General features: G+C 41.5%; 1 protein-coding gene across 7 annotated transcripts in view; it reads left to right on the top strand.

The window, feature by feature from the left end:
- The window catches only part of ablim1a (actin binding LIM protein 1a), a 41,560-nt gene that overhangs the window by 4,987 nt on the left and 14,688 nt on the right, over positions 1-21,885 (top strand). For 6 of the 7 annotated variants that reach the window (XR_010931317.1, XR_010931315.1, XR_010931318.1 and 3 more), the window contains exons 2-4: positions 16,294-16,431; positions 19,400-19,583; positions 20,787-20,896. Coding sequence is in view for 1 of the 7 variants with exons in the window: in XM_067609628.1 (XP_067465729.1) it covers positions 16,294-16,431; positions 19,400-19,583; positions 20,787-20,896 (432 nt within the window). In the remaining 6 variants the exon portion in view is untranslated. Of the gene's footprint in view, positions 1-6,728; positions 6,979-16,293; positions 16,432-19,399; positions 19,584-20,786; positions 20,897-21,885 lie in introns of those variants that run through there. The other variant, XR_010931316.1, reaches the window with a different exon arrangement.

Below are 21,885 nucleotides of genomic sequence, written 5' to 3'. Positions count from 1 at the left end.
CAGACATCCTGAGTTCCAGGCATCCTGTCTCTGGGCACCCTCTCAGACAAAGAGGAAATTCAGTAAATTTGAAGTGCAGGCCAAGCCCGACATCTCCAGACTAAAAGGATATTTTGTGCTTGGTCATTGTCTGCTGTGCTTTTTATTATGAATGTGATTTATTTCTTTTGGTCTGAGAAAGTTGATGGCTGTGATTAGCCCTATCTGTTGAATTATGAATATTAGATGTCATGGAGGTTTTTCTGTTTTTAGCCTTTTAGTTGTGAATCTGTTTTTATCCATTTGGCTGTCCTGTCTTAGCTGCACTGTTTTTATGTTTTCAGTCTGTTTTAAACATACCAGAACATAGTGGGGTAATCTTGGGTTTGTAGAGTTTGCTCAGATTCATCATTTATTATTTCACCTCCCACCAGGTCATGCCCATTACTCAAATGTACCTCACGCTGAACTTGCATTTCCAAGGAAGGGATGCGTCTTTGACTCAAGAGTGCTGACTCTAAAAAATCAAAAAATGAGATGACTAACCTGAAGCATACTTGTTAGGTTCTGGGTTTGAATCCACCAGCCAGCTGAGCTGGGGCCTTTCTGTGTGGAGTTTGCATGCTCTTCCCATGCCTGTGTGGGTTCTCTGCAGGTACTCCGGCTTCCTCTTACAGACCAAAAACAAGCAGGTCAGGTTAATTGGTGACTCTAAATTTCCCGTAGGTGTGAATGTGAGTGTCAACAGTGTATGTGAACGTCTCTTTATACTATACTATATTTTAGCCATGTGACTGGCGACCTGTCCAGAGTATACCCGGCCTCTCACCCAATGTCAATGGAGATTGGCTCCAGCTCCCCTGCGACCCTCTAGAGGATAAGTGGTAAAAAAAAATGGATGGACGGATGGATGGATACTTGTTCGGTGGATTTGGTTGCCAGGAAACCATTTTGATAGTCTCTGCTGAAACAAATTCTTCCCAACATTAGATGCTTTGAAGATTAAAAACTCAGAACATGCCTTCTTACAAAGTCACATCCGCCAAATCTCCTTGCTTTACTTGGTGATTTCAGCGGATAACGGAGAGCCACTGCTGGCATTTCCACTCCAGTGCAGTAATTACGGTGTTTTTTATTTAAAATAAGCGACACTGTAACTACATCAGCACTGGAGTGGATGTTGCTGATGATTAACGGTGGGTTTGTGCATTGTTGGCTGCTGGAATGACCTTGCTGGTTTGTGACCTTGTAAAGGACTGGCAATCTCCCAAAGCAATCTGCGCTGAAAGTATGTCTTAGATCAATGTGATGTTGCATCTGTTTGGTCTTACTGTACACGAATAATGCAAAGTACATCCCCACAAAAACACACTGTATGAACGTAAATGAATCTAGATGCATCCGAAACACTTTCCCAGAAAAGATATTGTTGTTAAATGTTGTCTCAAGTTGCTTTGATGTGAATGTAGCATACAGAAACTGGAAAACTGACAGAATCCCAGCTCCTCTGATCTGACAGATGTGTGGGGATACACAGTGAGTCCCATCAGGTGGTGAGACTCCCACCGTACACTTAGCTAACCTGATGCAGAGCTACCTAACCCCACCCAGAAGATAATCATAGGCTCGACGTCAGCCCTAAGCTGCTTAAGGCACCAGGCTGGTTGGGCTGAAGACACTCATAGAGTAAGCTTCTTTCCCTGTCTCACTCGGCTCTACCTGCAGCAGAGTGCTTTGTCATACCTGCTGCCTGCTGTTTGACATCTCCACCTCAAGGTGGACATCAGCACCCAACTTCTTACATTTGTTGTAGATCTGAAGTGGCAGGTGGGGGGAACCCTAACAGGAGGAGTTTTCACTGGAGACCTGCTGTAGGCTCACTGGATATTTCCATGATTTTATAATGTGTTGCTGTGCATTTTCCCATCAAGCTCTGGCTCCTTTGTTTCCGTTTTGTGCATCTGTGAACACCAGCCATTCTTGATGTCTAAAGGCAACCGGATTTTAGAGCGGGTCTGAGCCCGACTCGTGGACCCTGGCCGATTTCTACTTGCAGTGCTTCACCCTTCTCTGTGGGACTGTTGAAGGGGAGCAGGGCACCATGCCCACTCTGCCCAATCTCAACAGCCTGGGCAAGCTGTGCAGCTCCACACGGAGCCACAATGTCCGGGTGAAACGCAAGAGCTCGGTCAAGCGCATGTCCGTCATCGAGGATGGGCATGTGGCTGAGGTCCTGTACCTCATTCCGAAACAGTACATGGAGCAGCTGCCCTACCTCAACCCAAATGACTATTATCTAAGTGAGAGGCTGAACGATGTCGCGACAGGTAGGACAGAAGAGAAGATGTGTCTAGATCTATCTATCTATCCATCTATCTGAAACATTCATTCACCCATCTCCCATTACACCCATCCATCCTCTGGCTGGCTGTGTCAGACTTTTAACTTTGTGCCTTGTTGTAACATCAGACAGAAGTAATGATGATTGCATAATCAATGATTGACAGTTGACCATTAAAATGTAAACCTTAACTTAATGCAAGAAAATCATTTTACTTTTAGACACTAATTAAATAACTTGCTGGATTATGAACGAATTTCCTTCTTCTTTCCCCCTTCCATTCCTCTCTCCTCTGCTCTCCCCCCTTTAACAGTTGTTTGTTAATACTACGACTGTATTTCAGTTTGGCTGCTCTGCTTTGCATTCACTTTGTGAGTAGGTGTCTGAAAGTGAATTGATTAGTTGCTGCTCAGAGATTACTTCATTTTAATTGGATGACAGTGAGTGATTACACCTCTTGAGGCTTTTCACATCTGACCTGTGCATATGTGTGAGAGCTCCTGTGCACAAGTTACGCAATCGTAGCTCCCCAACGCCAAAAAGTGTTACTGAAAAGGTTGAAAATGTCATGAAATTAATCACCGTCCTCTCTATAGTTATATAATGCAAACCCATAACGCAAGGGCAGACCTGCTGCATTTTGCCAAGCAACAGCACATGAGGAAGCAACATGGTAGCTTACATCAGGATTACACCATGGGCATGAGGACAAATCGAGATTTCCAGACCTGATGTATTCTCTGATTGCATGCCAGGCGCAGTAGTAAAATCATCATTGCTTGGCAGTAAGCAAATAGCGTAGACACCAAAAACTCCTTTTACTTGGTAGTTGATTTAAGTTCATATGCCAAACATTTTGACTAATACACCTAATACATCAGGAAGGCAAACTGACCTTAGATTAAAACACCACAGAGGGTCAAGGGTTATGTAAGCCATTTCATTTCTTCAGCTGAAATCCATCAATATGTGATTGTCAATAGATGCTTAGGCTACATTCAGTGGACTCTAGAAAGACCAAACCTGGGTAGTTTGACTGCTGCTTTATATTTGTGGGGCTATTTTAGCTTTAAAAGCATTCTGTAATGACTTTTCTAGAGCCAATTTCTGTAAATGAAAAAAGCAAGACTTTCAACTCACATTACTCACACACAGCTCACTTTATTTACCCTTCATCTTAGGGCTTAACCTTCTCTGAAGCCTCTCGACTGTTGAAACGTCAACCCAACAAAGCTGAAATATTGTGTTAACTGTTTCCAAAATGTGAGCAATACTGTATTGTTTTACTTGTTGAGTGCTTTTGAATATGAGTGGCATTTATTGTGCTTCCCAAGTAATGTCATCCAGAGGTCACAGATTGTTTGATGAAACCTTTAGCATAAAAGTAAATCAGGAACTCAAGTTTCCCCTGGGTTGTACATAGAAGATAGAACACATTGTTGAAGGTTGCACTAAAAAAACACATTTCTGTGTACTCAGGGTAGCTAAAAAAAACAGAAATGTTAATGTAGCATGAGTGAAACACACTTTGAAGAAGTGAACCTGGTTGCACAGGATTGCTGTTCAAAAGGTTGGCACTGTTTTGTAACTGAATTTAAAATAGAAACAAGCTAGTGAAGTGCTTGTCATTATCCAGAGACAGATAGGCAGGTCTGTCTATGCTCCAAAAGAGTCGAGTAGAGAGAGTATTTTACTGTCATGCTACGTATCTGCTGGATTGCTAAAATCTAAAAATAGTCTTTCAGTGCATAGGATGTGTAGACAGTTGACACATGTATGTTCGCACATGTGTGTGTGTTGTTAACTTAAATCTGATGGATAACTGTGCAGTATATCCACACAAACCACTCTTGTTTACTGTAAATGTGACCTCTTGAATTATACTGTCAGTCTGGGTTCACTACCCAGTAATCTATTACAGTAAATCAAATGACATTTATTACTGTCTATGAAATGTATATGCCATATGATAACAGTATTTAAACTGCACTGATATGAGGGCTGTGAAGTGTATAGTTCCCTAGCCAGGTTATTAATGGACAGACAGACATGGATCATCCATAGGTGAGCCAAATACAGTAGAAACCTTTCATCCATGGATAATAGGCTTTGCTACTCAGGAATTGCTCTTGGCGAGCCTTATGTAGCATGAATGTCCAGCAGCTCCTACAGAGATTATTAAAAGAGAGCAAGATGATAATGGGTCTGTTATTCTAGTAAGACCCAGTGACATTTTTGTGTTGCAGTTAGCAATTAGCAGCCACAGTGTAAAACTTTCTTAAGGAGATGGTTGTTTCACCAGCTAACATTAGGAAGAGAGGTCTTTCTCAAAAGCCTCTCGAAGCTTAGGTCATCACACACTCATTACACATTTCCCTCCCTTCATAATAAAAAAGGGTGGAGTGCTTCAGAAAATGCCCGCTAACTATTTTTACCATTTGCCTCACTGGCATGGATCCATCGCCCCGATGAGAAGAAAACGCCCCTGTGGAGATTGATGCATGTTGTCGGGTATCCAGCAGGTGGCACAATTGACACTGCAGTGCATGAATGCACTCTGAATGCACAATGGGTTGCCTGCATCAGCAATTACAGACGTGGTGCTGATGCAAAACTATTCCTCCCCCTCAGAAAGGTACAGTGAGGCTCCAGCATGGGACAGACCAGTTCTGCTGTTGTGACATGGCTGAATTACCTCCTGATTTCAATCGTATTTTCTCCGCTTCACACATTGAAATATCTACAGATATTTGATTCGTTATTGGTCCCTTGCTATATCTCTGCTCGGGTCTCGGTGAATGTTATTTTCTTCCCAGGTGGCGAATAAGAGACTTTATAAACACATTATATCATGGAGCACTGTAGTAGTTGTCAGGCTTGAGTGAAATAGTGTTTGCAAATAAAACCATAAATTTAATATATGTGGGGAGCAAATGGATGAGGTTAAGCACAAAGGCAGTTGAGATATATAGGTGATTTATTGGTTATCTGTCACATTGCAGTATGCTAAAACAGGTAGACCAAAATAAAGAAAGCAACAAATGATGTACAGAAAATGTTTGCCTCAGTAGTTTTTACATTTGCATACATGTTTCACGCAAAAAAATGTTGTCATCCCCCTTGTAGATGAGATTCTTGGTTATTTTGGAAGTATATGAGTCAAGTTCTCTAAATTATAGACAGCATTCACTCTATCTATCTTTAATATGTCCATTTTAGCAGCGGATGATATAAGAGCTGGTGTCTTCACAGGGCTCAGCCAGGAACGTGCTCTCCCGTGCTCTCTGTAATTGGATTCCAGAGGATCCACAAAAGATATTAATACAAAGCTCATTCTAGAGATCACGGCAAAGTCTGTCCTTTGACCTTAAATGGCCCGCCTTGTCCTTCCATGCAGACCTTACTGTTTTAAGCAGTGTGATTATTAGCAAGTTCAGGATTCCATTCAAGGTGAGCCTGGCTTCGCTGCATGATGATCGGGCTGGCAGTGTTGATTGGATTTGATTCGATCATGCAGAATTTCTATATTCTTAATTTGATATTTTTCTATATGAGCATATTTTTATTGATGCACCTAATCTTATGTTATAGGTGGTTGTAATTTAGATTTTTAAAAGTGTGAATCATTTAGGCAGCATGTTGTGGGCTTTGGATACTGTCTTTAATGCATCTTTCATTTAATGTGAATTATTAACTTTGGTAACTTGGTGCTATCACCACCTCCTGTTACTGCCGTGGAATACTCCAGTCTGTTACTCAACAGCTTTATTTCTGATCCTTTTAAGGCTCATGCAGTCCATGTTTTTATATAATTATTAAAAACACTAATCTTTGTTTAACTGAAGCAGTCTTTCAGCGCAGCGTGATAATTACTGTATTGAAAAGAGTAATTGATCTCCGCCTGCTGCCCTGTTGTATGATACAGCAATGTGGGTTATTGCCAGCAAAACTCAGCTAGTAGAAGTTTGTATTCATGGACCGTTATCATGCAGTTGTTCTTCATATTTAGGGTGTCATAATTAGCATCACACCACACATTTTCTAATGAAGTCAAACTGATGTGTTATGAGGATGTTACAGCCAATAAAGACAGAGAAGAAGAGAAGTCTGATGTAACAGATCGTTTATATACAATGGTGTCACAGTTTGTCTTCACATGCATGTGTCTCTTTGATAGCATTTGACATGTGTGCGTTGGTGAATGTGCTTAAAGAGTCTGTTTTGGGGATTTGGGGTTACTGGCTTTTTGTCACACAGAAGCAGCAACAGCAGCAGCCACCTGGTTGCTGCAGTGAAGAGGCGGCTGACACAACAGAGGGGCTGAGAGAGGGAGCAGGAGGGGAAGAGGGAGGAGGAGGAGGAGGAGGAGTGAGCAGAGGAGGAGGAGGAGGAGAGGGATGGGAGGAAAACAGGCAGTCGGCAGGCAAACCCCACGCTGTAGCGGTGTTTTCAGGAGGAGAGCTAAGCTCCTACACCTCTCCCTCTCTCTCTCTCTCTCTCCCTCTCTCTCTCTCTCTATCTATCTCTGTGGTGTCTCTTGCTCTTCAGTCTTGACTAAAAAAAGGAACTAGTGGCTCCTGTGCTACTGGTGAACAACACTCAGAGGCTTTTCTGGTGCGGATTTACCTGGATTCCAATGGTCATGGTCAAAGAAAAAGGTATTCCAGCGGTCGTGGTCAGGCAGTGTGCATGTGTGTGCACGTGTGTGTGTGTGTGCGTGAGTGTGTGTGTGTGTCTGATGTTGGGATTTGTTTTGCCTGTCGTGTTGTTGACTGTCTACACTCTGTGAAGATGTGCAGCATGTCCAGTTGGATTTGCACTGCTGTGTCTGACTGTTTAAATCACATTTAGTTTGATTCATTCTCAGTCTCTGATTTGATTATTTTTAGACGTGTGGACATATGATATTGCCACGGTAATATGGGCATGGTTTTCTTTATGTGGGTGGTTGCATTGCTTTTAAAAAGCATAACAAATGAAATGAAATTAATGTGCATCTTTTAGCTTCTAAGAATCATATGGAGTGTAAATATAGTCTCTAGTTAAAGACATGAACATGCTACGCCCTTCTCAATACTCTCTAGCAGCTGATGCTTGGGTTGGAGTCTGCTTAATTTGGCAGCGTCAGGCTTTATGTAAATGTACATTGGAACAAACCATCTGGCTCGTTGTATAGGAGCTTGACACCAAATGCAAATTGTTCAGGGTGATAATGCGCCGATAGTTTTCGTGCACCTTTACACGCAGGCTGAGTGAATCGGTAACATGTAGAGAGAAAAAGTGGAGCACCAGTGTAGGGATCCACACTGCGCAGAGCCACGGACCTGCACTCTCCGTCTCTCTCTCTCTATCTCTCTCTCTCCCTCTCTCACTCTGTCTGCAGCCGTTGCCATGGTGACCATCTGAAAGGTACACTCCATTGTTGTCAGCTGTGGCCTCATTCATAGTGTCCTGTTAAAAGAAAAAGATGATTGTTTCCACTTATAACTGAGGTCACCCAGCTGTATGGGGATAAATTAGATGGAGTGAAGGGGCATGTTGCAGAGATATTAACATTCCCGGCAATTTGCTGGGGCATATGGTCGTGAGGTTGAATGTTGTTTGTCAGTATGACTCACAGCAAGCAGTAACATAGAAGCAATTCTCTATGATAAAAAAAATCTCCCGTTTAAAATCCTTCAAAAGAGAAGTTATGCAAGTATGTCTCCGCTACTGAGTAAGATTAAGGACAAATAAAAATTGCTTTTGTAGGGCGAATAAGTGTATAACTTGCACGCAGAGGATCTATAAATATTCCTACAAGTTCATTGCTGTAATGGAAAGAGCAAACTATTACGTCACCTTTCCATTTAGTCCACTGGACTGGAAAGTAATTAATCACAGTAATAAGTCAATGTACTGTACGTCATCACTAGCAGATATTATACTCCAAGTCCCTTAATAGTGTCTCAAGTTTACCGGTGTGATATATTACTCCTAACGCTTTATGAGTTAATATTCCAGGTTGTGCAGACAAACAGTTTGTGTGCTTGTGTGTGGGCATGTGATATTTTTGTATTTTGTCTGAAAATATTTCGATCACCAAAAAAACATGTTTACAGATATTTTTTTGACAGATATGAGTGTGTAGGTTTGTTTATGTATCCGACAGCACGCTGGTGACTGGAGGCGGCGTCCAGCTCAGGAGCTGTTCTCTTGATGTGGATTCGACTGGCCACAAAGAAAGGCCTTTGCCATCAAGTCCCCGCACTGGCAGAACACCCGTAACCTCTGGTTGCCACATGTTCGTCTTCCACTCTGCCTCTGAAAGTTTTCCGTAGACTTAACCTCGCCTGCCTGACTCGTGGGACTTTGTCAGTGGTAGGAGGCTTGTCTGTGTTTGTCATCTGCATTTAGAGACCTCCTCTAACCAGAGGTCTTTGGGAAGGTTTTTACCATGTACAAGAGAAAGAATGCAACCTAAGATTTTATCGTATCCTCCAGAGATCTCATCATGCAACCTGTCTTAGGCCAGGTGGGCTCTGTGCTGTACCATCAGGATGCACAGCTGACCAAATACTATATTATACTCTATGCACAGAATGATGAATCATAATCAAAGTATAGCAGTGTTAGCGTTTTGTCTGCTTGCAGGCGGTTGTCCTATTTTCAAAGCCAAGAATACCCTTGAAATAGTTTGTAATTTATTTGGGCCACGTGTATCCAAGGCATCTTTTTTACCTCGATCTGCACGTGCTTTTGAGATTGGTGCACATTTGCACTTGATTCATTTATACACCTTCTTTTTCTCACATTCTCTGCGTTTATTGTGTAAGCAGCCCTGCTGACCGTGCTCATGTGAAATTAGATGATCGTCATCACATGTACATCCCTGCCGCGTGCAAAGAAACACCAACTCCCAGAATTCTCCACATTCACAATCGGAGCGTTTTCTTTTAAGAAAGTCTAACGTCATGTGCCTGTGTAGCTGCCTCCCGTGATTTTGCAGAGTGCTGCAGACAACTGCAGTGGTGCCTCATCTTTGAAGCCTGGCGGTGTCTACCCCCTGAAAGAGGAGCTAAACCCTTTCACAGACATCAATGCAACACAGGCTCACACACATACACACACACACACTGTCATAGACGCGCACAGTGTTTGTACAGCTGGCACACTGGACCAGAATATACAGATGAGATAAGTGGTCGGCTGGGAGGAGACAGCCACTGACCTAAAATATACGGGCTAAAACAACACGAGCGATATGAGAATCACATGAAAGAAACACAGAGTGTAGCCATACATTGTGTCAGTCAACAAACATCCTCCCTGTCTGGCATCAATCGCTTCAACTATGACAAGAAATACGACATAGGAGAACAGGGCTGTAATGGGCCGTCATTCAGAGGCAAAAAGCCAAGGCCCTCATCAGCTCCACTTCTGCAAACACAATGGCTGCTGCAGTAGATGAAGCCACCATTGTCTCCTCTCAGATAAGTGGCTGGACTGGAAGTCTCTCTCTGTGGTTATCAGTGTATTATTACTATGTACCTGCTCGACAACAAACGCTCCGCACTGTGGCGCTCAACCATTCAGAGCAGATCATTAATCCAAGCCCAGGTCCCCAAGGATTAGTTATTCAAGGTTGGGGGGCCTGGTGGAGGCCGATAGGGTCCCCCCCCGCAATTTGTGCCCGTGTTTGAAGTGCTTTGTCTGGGACGCCGCTGGTGGGGCCGAGGGGTGGGGAGGCCGTGAATACAGCCATACATATTCATGGAGGGGAGGGTTAAGAGCTTCTTGTTATGTCTGGGTGATGAAGAGCTCTGTATGCCCTCCCCCCAAACACACTCACATACACACACACACACACACACACACACACACACACACACACACACACACACACACACACGCACATACATCTGATCACGCACTGGGATTTCATGGTGGGCATATTTGTGCCTTTTGATATTCATTATGGGTCAGGCCCCCTTGGGTCCATCCCAAACATGTTGGATTGGATATGCAAGTAAAAGTGTGTATGTGTATGTGCGTGTGTGTGTGTCTGTGTGTGTGAGTGTGTGTGTGTCTGTGTGGGTGTGTGTGTTGCACATGAAGCAGACACATCTGGGGCCCAAAATATTGAGAGGGACACTAGGAGTGGACTGCTTCTGCCTAACTCTCCCTCTGCCCCCTCTCTGTCACTGTTTCTCTGTGATAAACACTAACACACACTCATGCACTGTACAAACACACACACACATACACACACACACACACACACACAGTCCTTTGGGGCTGCTATCTGTCTGTACTGGAAACACTTCTGTCTGTGTATCTTACAGAAACAAAGGCAACGAGCAGCTGAATATTTTATTAGATCTTTTCATCTTTCATCTATTGTTAAATCAAATTCCCCTTTTCCCAGTGCATTTCCAAACTGCTACTATGGCTTTGCATTCCTCAGAGTTCATGGTGGGAAATGAAGGCAACAAAGTCTGAAGCTTCATCAGCAAATCCCTCTTTCTCCGTCGATACCCCACTCTATTGTTATTTACCAGCGAAGCTGGAGCACGTGTTACGGGACAATCTGTCCTCAGGGGATTCAAGATGGCTTTCCTCACTTCCCTCCTGAGTATCATCTGCAGCCTTTATTATTGCCAATGCAGCTAGGCTCTGCTTAAATGGATGGGGGGTGGGTGGGATATATAGAGGTGGAGAGAGAAGCCCCCTTTCCTCTGCGCCTGGCTTTGGGATGCTCTGCTGGTTATTGTTCCCTCAGCACCCTGGTTGTGTGTGTGTTCATTGTGTGTTTAGGCTCATATCAGTCACTTTATCCCCTGGTGATGAGGCAGGAAAGATCACTCTGTCAGCACAGCCAACACATCCAGCCAAGAATGAGGAATGTGAACACCAGTCGGAAAAATTGTACTACTGTATATTTCACAGTAAGTTGCTCTGTGCTGAGGTTGCTTCATGTACCACGTGCTTACTTATTTATAGCGTTATATAATATACATTCTAGAAAATCAAGCGCCATTTCGCTGCTATCACAAGAGTCTCTAAAGACTGTAACTCATTAATGGTTTCATTTCAAATCCATGTTGTTAAGTAAATTTGCTTGAAGTCAAGCTTTTGTAGACATAGAGTCATAAATGTAGAGGCCTGCTAAACATTTTGAAAGAGATCTCACTAATGCATTTAATGTCCAAACAAATCCTATAAATGGATAACCTCAGCAAATTTAACAGCCCTTTTTATGTTCTTCAATCTTTATGAAACACCATGTACCCATCTCGGCTTGATTTTGCCACAGCTTTGCTCCCTCTGTGCAGCCACTGCTGAGACAAACTCAGCACTTTGCAGTGGAGGAGGCGGGGTTAAGCTGGAAAAACACACAGCACTCCTAGATTCCCATCCAAACCCCAGTTTTTAGATCCTCTTTGCGCATGTGATTCAAACATCTGTCTTGGATTCTCGTCAACCTGCTATGACGTTAGCAACGTTGACTTTTCCATACTGGAATGTCTCTGCCATCAACGCAACACTCTAATGTTAAAAATAGTAAGTAAGTTATACAATCAGACTTGAAGAGAGATCGTTGACATCACAACAATGAAAAGTATATACTTGAAAGCTGCTCTAATCAATGTTTTTATATTAAAGGACGGGTTCACAATTTTTCAAGTCTGTCCTAAAACAGCAGTCAGGTGCCCAGATAACACTAACACGTTTTTCTTGCTGTAATCATTCATCCTGTTCATACTGACCATTAAGAGATCCCTTTCTAATACACTTTCAATGTAAGTGATGGGGAACAAAATCAATCCACAATCTGTGCAAAAATGTATTTAAACATTTATTCGAAGCTCATATGAGGTTTCAGCTGTCTAAATTAGTCAAATCATGTCAATATTTTTCAAAGTTACAGGCTTTTTAGTACCAAATTCCCTCTTTTTGTTGTGATCCTTCCACTGCAGCTGAACAGGAAAACACTGTCCGTTGGGACACATAGAGGGAATTTTTTTCCACTACAAAGACTGTAACTCATATTTGCTCAAAACGAGGCTTGTGAATTTTGTCCCCCATCACTCACATTGAAAGTGCATTTGGAGGGGATCCTTTAATGGCTATGAACAGGAGGAATGATTACAGCAAACAAAACCTGTTTCAGTTTTTATATGGGCACCTGCCTCTTGTTTTAAGACAGACTTGAATAATTGTGAACCTATACTACTACTTACTTACTAACTGCTCATAGAAATTGTCATCCGACTCTGCAGTTGCCCTCAGCTCTACAGAGAGTTTTAGAATCTGGCAGCTCATTGTTTTAGTTCATTCTCACAACTCAAATCCAGCTTGTTTCCAGCAGCAGGCAGCCGTTTGGGAGAAAAAGCTCTGACAAACGCCCTGTACGCTGCCTTTCCAGCACAAAACAACACACAGGCAAAAAATATTTAGAATCTGAAGAGACAGATTTTTCATAGGAGTTGGTGGAGACCAAAACACCTAAAGAACTAAAGGAGAGTAAATATTAGACTCATGTTTGACAGGTGGCCAGAGACACAACTCCAAATGAATGCTAGTGTTGTTCCGTGTCTGCTGGATGGGTAAATAGGCAATTTTTTGCACCTTCACCTCAGCAACTTTATATGGTAATAATGTGTCTATACTGTGTATCCAGCTTGTCAAAAAAAGGTTTAAAATTTCATGAATCAAATTTTTGAACAAGTAGATTTCACCTTGCCTTTGTATTAAAGACTGTTTATTACAACTTGTCTTATTTTTGCAGTTTTCCTTCCTGTTACTACCATTTCTGTCTGTCAGTCTGTTGTAAACATCCAGAATGGTTTACAGGCTGAATTCCTGGTTCAACTTTGATCTACCGTGCTTACCATATAGTTGTGTTTACACAGTTTTCTCTGGTGCAATCAGTGGTTATTTTCAATAGTTTGGGTGCAATCAAATTCGGTTTCATCTCCCAAAAATAATTATTTTAGATAATCTGGTTTAACTGTTGATCCACTTATAACTTGTCTGATTGTCTGACCGCTTGTGTTTCTTGGCCAGTCTGAGTTTGTTGTAGTGATGTTGCCATCTCAGCAATTACTTCATTCAGTACAGTGCCATCATAACCAATAAATATTCTTATGAGCTGGAGTTTTCCTTTAAGTTGCACCAGGCGAAATAAGATGAAAAGTGAGCATGAGGCCTAAAAAGATTAATCAGACAGGATATTTTTGTGATGTTCAGTAACCCAGATGGCCTGTGTTTTTCTTTGGAGGTGCAATGTCACACACAGACCTGCTGAGACTCCGTTCACTGTCACTGTAGTCTGGTTCAACCAGAGATGACTCATTGTCCTGCTGAGTGTAATCACATCAGAGACACCAGGGAGAAACCCCCCCCCCCCCCCCCACACACACACACACACACCGCTCCTTGTACCCACATTCTTTCCAGCTTCTCTCCCATTCTCCCGTTTTCTGTCTTCACTGTTTTTCACCGTCTCACAACTGCTTTCAAATCAAACATATGAATAAAGGAAGTTTGTGTGATTGATGTTATGTACATCTGCAAGAGTTGGCTTAGGATGTTTTAGACTGCCCCTAGAAGATAAATCAAAGACTTTTGAAGTGTCTCCTTAAAACAATAATGTTCTGAAGACCAATTTCACTGCAATTAAACCATCCCTCAATATTAGAAAGCCACTGCAACTGTATAAGTGCAATGCAAGGTAGGCCAAGTCATCAATAATCCAGAGTAATGTCTCTCTTTGGAAGACCATTGATTGGTCATGATGCTATTTCTGTACCTTTGGTGGTGTCTTATTTTAGTCTGGCAGACTAATGATTCATTGCAGAGCAGAAAGAGCAAAGATCCTTTCATGTGTATTCTTGGTGAGTGTGTGTGTGTGTGTCTTTGTTTGAAAAAGGGAGAGAAAGAGGAAACGAGAGGATGAGAGAAAGTGGCTGCCTAATGCTCCTGGATGTGAAATAATCTGCTGCTTTCAGAATAGCTGATAAGCTGTGTGCAGTGCGGCACTGTAGCAGTTTTTACATCCTGTACAGTAGTGCTGGATTAATGTCTGTCTATGTCAAGGACACCCAAACTTTTTTCCTGAGGAGGGCCACAGGCTGACATGGCATGGATCTAAAGATAAGACTAGATACTGCTTGTAGCCATGCAACTTCATAATAGCTTCTTATATAATTGCAATGGCTGTCAAAAACCTCATTAAGAAAGTGATGTCTAAATCTTTACTCAGATATCAAGATCTAGGGATGCCAGAGTAATTTTTAGCCTTGCTAGGGGCATGGCTCTAGGGATGGCTATGTCGCCACTCAGTTGGTCAATTAGTGCACTACTTTGGTCCAGACTGAAATATTTCAACTATTAGATGGAGTGCCATGAAATTTAGTACAAACATCCATGGTTCCCAGACAATGAATCCTAATAGACCTTTTTCACGGCAGACATTCTGACTTGTCATAGTAGGAATAGCACAGGTGTTGCTAATAACATTAACAATGGCTCAGATCCATTAAATGTTCCAGTAAGTCATGATAGTGAGCCAGCATACCCAATACCAGAAGCCTGAAATTGGAACGGATAAATGGAACGCAGTCGTGACTGATTTTATTAATCACACCTATGCCTTTCTTGTAATGACATGACAAAATATCCGCTATGAAAAAGGGGTATTACTTTGGCAATCCTCTGGCTTTTCCTGTATTGCCACCATGATTTTTGGAACAGTTGGATAGATTGCCATGAAATGTGGCACAGATATTCATGTCCAACTTTGGTGATGCCCTGACTTTTCATCTGGCACCATCATCAAGTCAAAATTAGAATTTGTCCAAGACTTTGGTTTATAACCTGTAAAACTTAAGACATTCCCATCAGCCTCAGTTTAGTGCTGATTACCAAATGTTTGCATGCTAACATGCTAAACTTAGACAGTGACCATGGTAAACATTAAAAAATTTGTTTAGTAGGTGATGAGCATCAGAATTGTCATTTTGAGCATGTTAGCATGCTGACATTAGCAGTGCTGCTAGCTTGGCTGTAGGCTGTTGGTGTTTTTCAAAATTGCTCCTACTTTACAAATGATTTTCTTCTTCTTGCATATAGTTAGTGTAGTTACAGATATGATGGTTAATCTTTCTGCCTTTACAAGCAGATGTTTCCTGCCTCCCTTTCATTCCCCCTTTTACAACTTCTGAGTGAGATATTCAATCACAGCAAACATAAAAGCCTGTTCTGTTTTATTGTTACCTGAGCTAGAGGCCATGTTCTGCCTACTGTCAAACACTTGACATTCACAGGAAGCCATGTCAGCCAAAGAAATATGTTTCTTTAAAACATATTTGTCACAGTCATGTTGTTTTATTCATTGTATTTGTTGGTGGGACAGAAGTTTCATCTCAAGCTGTTTTTGACACTGAAACTTACTTTTTATAGATGGAAAAAGCATGTCAATATTTTTAAAGATCTGACAGTGCATGGCATACTTTGCAAAATGAATACTGGGAACATAAACCAGGCACAGACAGTAAATGGGCTGTAACTCCAATATATTTTCCTTTGAGGGTGAAAATACAGTGAAATAGATTTTATCAATACCCTTTTAGCATGCTGTTTACCAAGCCCTGCTCCCCTCAGCATTTTGACTCTCCATCCATACTCTATGGATCAAGACAGACTATATTTAGGCTGTTGTTCTCTAGAGAGCCTATCCAGGCCGTGAACCCCAACTTGTGCTGTCCTCTTCAATGTTGTTCTTTCTTTACCCTGACAAGCTCCCTGCAGTTGGTCTTTATCTTTGGTTTTTCTGGTCCCTATGAAGAGCGTGTCCTCAGATGAACACAACTCCAAAAACCGAAAAGCAATGGAACAAATCTGCACAGACTACCACATCACATTAAGCGACCAGGATGACTCATCAACTTTACAGTCCAATAGTAATGCTAATGTATCCTCTCTTGCAGTGGCTCATGCGCAGGACACACACCACCACTCAACAGAGAAGCCCCTGATTCAGTGCTATAAGTGTGGGGAGCCATGTAAGGGCGAGGTGCTGCGGGTGCAGAACAAGCACTTCCACCTCAAGTGCTTCACCTGTAAAGGTACAGTACCACAAAGTTAATTAATAAAAATAATCAGCAAGCAATCAGCTTTTCCAGAATTTAGGTAGTTATTCGCAAATCAGTGATTGTGCATTTCATGTAATCACGTACTGTATATTGAGTGTTGAAAGGGTTTAACGTGTTCTTACTGCTAGTGAATTGGCTCACTGGTACCCCATGCCAGACAACCATAGTGTTGTGAACAGAAATACTTACTCTATGGTAAATAAGTTATTTATTTACTGCTAAAAATTTGCATTTTTCATATTTGTTGATATGAGCCCTCAGATAGCTTAGACGAGTGTTTTTTTTCTGAATAGGAAAAATGTGGGAGTCATGTGAAAATTGGCAGCTAAGGTGTGAAGTTTTAAAATTCATAGTTAATTTGATACAATCACAATAGTAGGACATTTGCTTCTTTTCATTGAGTACAAGCTGCCTAATAAACAACAATCATGTTCTGTCAAATATGGTTCTCCTGAGTGCTGTATGTACTGGGGAAGTATGATAGTTCACAGGTATAGAGGAATGATATGTCTGATGGCACCTTAGATAAGAAATGACAAAGGTGCAACTGAACAAATTGTTCTTTCCCATGACTGTAGCAAAAAGCATCCCAACCACGCAAAGTCTGATAGGAGAAGTCCCTAAAGGCCACAATGTCACTCCCATCCTCCTCTAACAAGGCATGACTCATCTTCACTTCTTAGATCTACATACCTCAATTAAAGTGCCATCCAGAATTCTATGACAAGTGAATGCAGGATGCAAATCCCTCTGCATTTAGCCTTATTACGGATGGATTTCTGGCATTCTGGCACGATTACAATTTAGCCGCCCACTGCTGGCCGAGCAGTCTTACTCCTGTAGGTTGGACCTGCCCTGCTGAAGCCTTTGTAGTTAATCTGTGACTGGAGCACTGTTATAGTTAGCTTACTTCACCAAGGGCCCAGAATAACACAAGCAAACGCTGAGATTAGTACCTAATTCTGTCCTTTACAAGTGGATATACATGCCTTTAGAGACACGGTGGTGATAAAAGTGTATGTGTGTGTGAGTTAGAGGTTGCTGATGAAGACATGAGGATAGCTTTAATAGCTAAAAGACATACTGTCCTAGCCCTTGCTGTAAATTTACATTTTGCTATTGTCAGTCTCCAACCTGTCGGCTAATAATAATTGTCTGTTGTGGTCATGCCAGGTTGACTGAGCTTATTGACACTCAGAAGTCATTAACAGATACTATCCCTTGGCAGACTCACAACATATAGCCACGTTTTGCATGCATTTGGTTCATTGCATGAGAATCAATCATGAGCAAAAATCTTTCAATTTCCCTAAATTCACTTCCATTTCATTTTCATAAGTCGACCCTCTTAAGTTTCCAAAAAGGCATTTTATGTAATAGCGTGGATCTGTAAAAAGCCGAGGTGGCTGGACATCACAGTCAAAGGCCACCAGGTCTCCACTGCTGGTTCTCTCGACTCAGTTAGCTTACAAGCTAATCTCATCATCCCTGAGCCCTAATGCAATTAAATCTGATTCTCTCCCTCACTCGCTCTCATTCATCCCTAGGATTTAGCGTGGCTCATTGCATAAGAATGATTAGGTGCAGTTATCTCAAACATCAAAATATTTTCCTGCTTAGCTGTGGCGTTTCCAAAAGGCTATTAAATTCCCAGGCTAACCCTGTGGTGCCAAAGTGGTGGACTGCATAGCTCATGTGATCATTATGTGGTTGGAATACTGTACATACAGACACGCCTTATGCCTGAACCTTGATCAGACCAGATGTGGAGTTTCCACAACATATACAGTAATAATCTCAATCATATGACTCTGCATTCTCGTCTATCTGACAATACAATTGATTAATATTCATAATATGTATAAAAAAATCAAAAACAAAACAAGAAAGTTAAGACTATCAAATGTTTTCTGCTACTGCTATGACTGAATTTTTGGAAGGGCTGAGATTTTCATGATGTCATACGATAATATGTTAATGTGTCACTGAAAAAAAGGGCTTGTGGGAAGTTAAATCCCTTTTATAAATCAGCCACCACGCCCTAAAATTTCCCCTCAAATCAGGCACCACATGCAGCATCTTAACAACACATTTAAGCCCTGGAGCAGAGAGCATGGATTTCATGGATCATTCAAATATACAAATTGTGATTTGAACTTATCAAAAGATTGTGATCTCCTGAAAGCAGATGCACTAAAATCCTATTTAAAGATGATTAACACACACATGTGACAGTCAAAGCATGTTAAGATAAAAACTTTTGTGGTTCACAATGGATTAGTGGAAAGGAGAAAAGCCACAAATCTTTAGTGCTCCAAGCTGTAAACCATGTTTGACCCAACATATCAACATTGAAATATTCCAATCTCTCAATTGTTCTTTAATTAGTATTCCTTCCTTCAAAAGTCTTTCATATTTGTAAAGATGTCAAGGTTATATTTTGAATGGAAGGAAGCTTGTTGGATACTGACAGCGAGGTATGGAGTATTGAGAGCCAGTTATCTTCAGAAACAGATCAAGGTCATTTCCTGGGCTAGACAATTGTAGACTTGTTGCATTGAACAGTCTACCTCCACAATTACAATGAAAAAGACCTTGCAGTGGTAGTGCTGATTAACCGACATGCAGCCTCAATGTGGCGTCCTTTCAAAGGGAGAAGGTTCTGTTTTTTTTCTTGTGACTGTGAACACTGCTGATGAAAGGATTTTCCCTCACGCCTCATACTGTAAATCACAGAGCTGTTAAAATGTATTTCTCACTGATTGTTTTTGTCAGCCTCCATTTCATGCATTCAGTGAGCCTCTCAGCATTACACAGACTAGCAAGTCTTAACAAACCATTGATGCGTGGGGTGACTTGATGGCTGGATGCTTTGTGTGATATATGGGAAGAGCACTAAATGACTTGACTTACAGAATGCCAATGTGTGTGTCTTGTATAGTGTGTGGCTGTGACCTCGCCCAGGGGGGCTTCTTCATGAAGAATGGAGAGTATCTGTGCACGCTGGACTACCAACGCATGCACGGTACCCGCTGCAACGGCTGTGGGGACTTCGTGGAGGGGGAAGTGGTCACTGCCCTGGGCAAGACCTACCACCCTGCCTGCTTCGTCTGCACCATCTGCAAGTAAGACAACCAGTCTTTGCGTGCAACTCATTTTACATTACCACAGACCAACCCAGAGAAACTTAAAACTCTTGTGAGTTGTAGAAAATCTATAATTACATACAAAATACACATCTTTGCTATCTGTCCCAACAAACAGTGAATTTATCTGTTTGGTTTGGAGAACTCCCTGACCAACACAGAGCAAAGTGCAGGCCTTAGAAGAGAGAAACCAGGTCAATAATAATTTGATAGAAGCATGAAAGAAAACAGGGTATGAAAGTATCTCAGTCTTCCTGATTCAATCAATTTGCACTTAAACCATATCTCTGGCCGAATTTAACCCAGACCATGTCTTGTCATTGTTTTCTTTTATTTCTGGTGATTCTGACCAAAATCACCACAAATGTTTCTCTCTACAGCTACTTCTATCTTAAAAGTACCCCTGGGACATGTTTTAAGATATGTAAAAGTACTCTGCTCTTAGTGTCTGATAAGGTTTTTCAACAAAAAAGTTCAGTTAACTAGTTAAAAATTCTACTCCTTTTTCCTCATTTAAAAAAAATCCAGATTCTATGCAAAAGTTCTCCTACTTCACTGAAGTGTCCATTCTCAGTATATGTACCCTGGAGGCTTCAAATTTCCATGTATCACTTGTGTAAGTTGCATCCTGGACCACGGTTGGCTGGAAACTAGTTGTGATGTCACAAATCATGCTCTTAGGTACATACCTTAAACTCAGATTTAATGAGTGAGCACAGAAAAACTTTTTAATTTTGAAAACAGCCCTGTAGTGTCAAACTCTGCACATGCATCATTCTGCACAGTGAAGCTCAAACATCGCAGTCAGGCAACAATAAGACAAAACACATTTTTGAGTGGAGGGGGACTTTATTGCTTTAATTTGTGTGCAACTTTCCTAAACAGTAATGGTGTGGTGAATTTCCATTCAGAATTATTAAAGTGACAAAAGAACAAAGTTAGAGAAGGCAGGAATTTTAGTTGACAGAGTACAGTACCACACTGTGTCATGTCTGCATCATCCGACTAAAAGGCCTCCTCAGGCCAACAGTGTTGACACACATCCACATCATCGGCCTCTGTCATCCTATGCCCCATCAGAGAACCTGCAAGCCACATCTAATAAACTCTTACACTTAGCTCAGGGCCACAGCTCATGTCTTGTTGCAATTTGACCAATTGTTGATGTCACCCCGCTTCCAGACGACCATTCCCTGCCGGGGACAGGGTGACCTTTAACGGGAAGGACTGTCTGTGTCAGTACTGTGTTGAGCCCATGTCTCCAGGACCAAAGGACATCCTGGGCTCTAGCAGTGAGTAACTATTTTCAAATGAACACATGCACACAGGTTTAATAAACAGGAAGGTGTTGGCTATTTTTCTGTTTTAATTTACAGTCACCTTTAGGAAGTCTGCAAAGGTTTCAAAGTGAAAGGGGGTTATTTCAAGGTACTGAAAAGTTTTAAAAAGACAAAGTATCTGGAAAGAATTATGTGTTAAGAATTATGTCAGGTATGATTCATGCATGACCTTTATTGTAGCTGTTGACCAGTCATCTTAGCTGTGATATTTGTCACAGTGAAGAATAATTTTCAGGTCTACATCAGTCATCTTGCCCACACATTATTAGCATCAATTTAATTGAACACTGAATAAAATGTTCAAATCTGTCTAAGACATGAAAAACTGTAATGAATGAACACCCATTACCAGTCATGGGTCAGCCAAACATTGTTCAAACCCATAAAGTTTTATTTTATATTCTAGTGCAACACCGAATATTTCCAGACACACCAAATATGTTGCTGAATTTTGAGGAAATGTGTATTAACACATAAAGTAACTTTGAATTTTGGAGCACCAAAAACAACCTACTACTACTTTAAAGAATAGCTTATTGGCTTTCTTCTGGAGCAATAAGAAGACTGATACTCTCATGTCTGAACGTTCAGTATGAATCCACAGCAAGCTGGTTAGCTAAGCTTAGCAAAACCACAACTTGTTGTTTTTACACTTCAGTTTTTGTACGGTTTAGACAAACAAGGTATGGCATTTTGATTAGTAAGTTTTTGAGGTGCTAGTAGGTGGATTTTGGTACCTTTGAACAGAGCAAGGCTAGCTGTTCCCCCAGTTTCCAGTCTTTATGCTAAGCTAAGCTAACCGTCTCATAGCTGTAGCTTCAGGAAAGCAAATAAGCATATTTCCCAAAGTGCCTAACTATTCTTCTAAGGGGAAATAAAAGGAGGATACTGGATGTTAAGGGGTTAAGGAGGTGTGTGAATCAGTTTGTAGCTAGTATTAT

The sequence above is a fragment of the Thunnus thynnus genome, chromosome 14 (assembly GCF_963924715.1).
Source record: "Thunnus thynnus chromosome 14, fThuThy2.1, whole genome shotgun sequence".
Classification (NCBI taxonomy): domain Eukaryota; kingdom Metazoa; phylum Chordata; class Actinopteri; order Scombriformes; family Scombridae; genus Thunnus; species Thunnus thynnus.
Note: the sequence above shows the minus strand (reverse complement) of the source record. Positions and strands in the feature narration are given on the sequence as shown.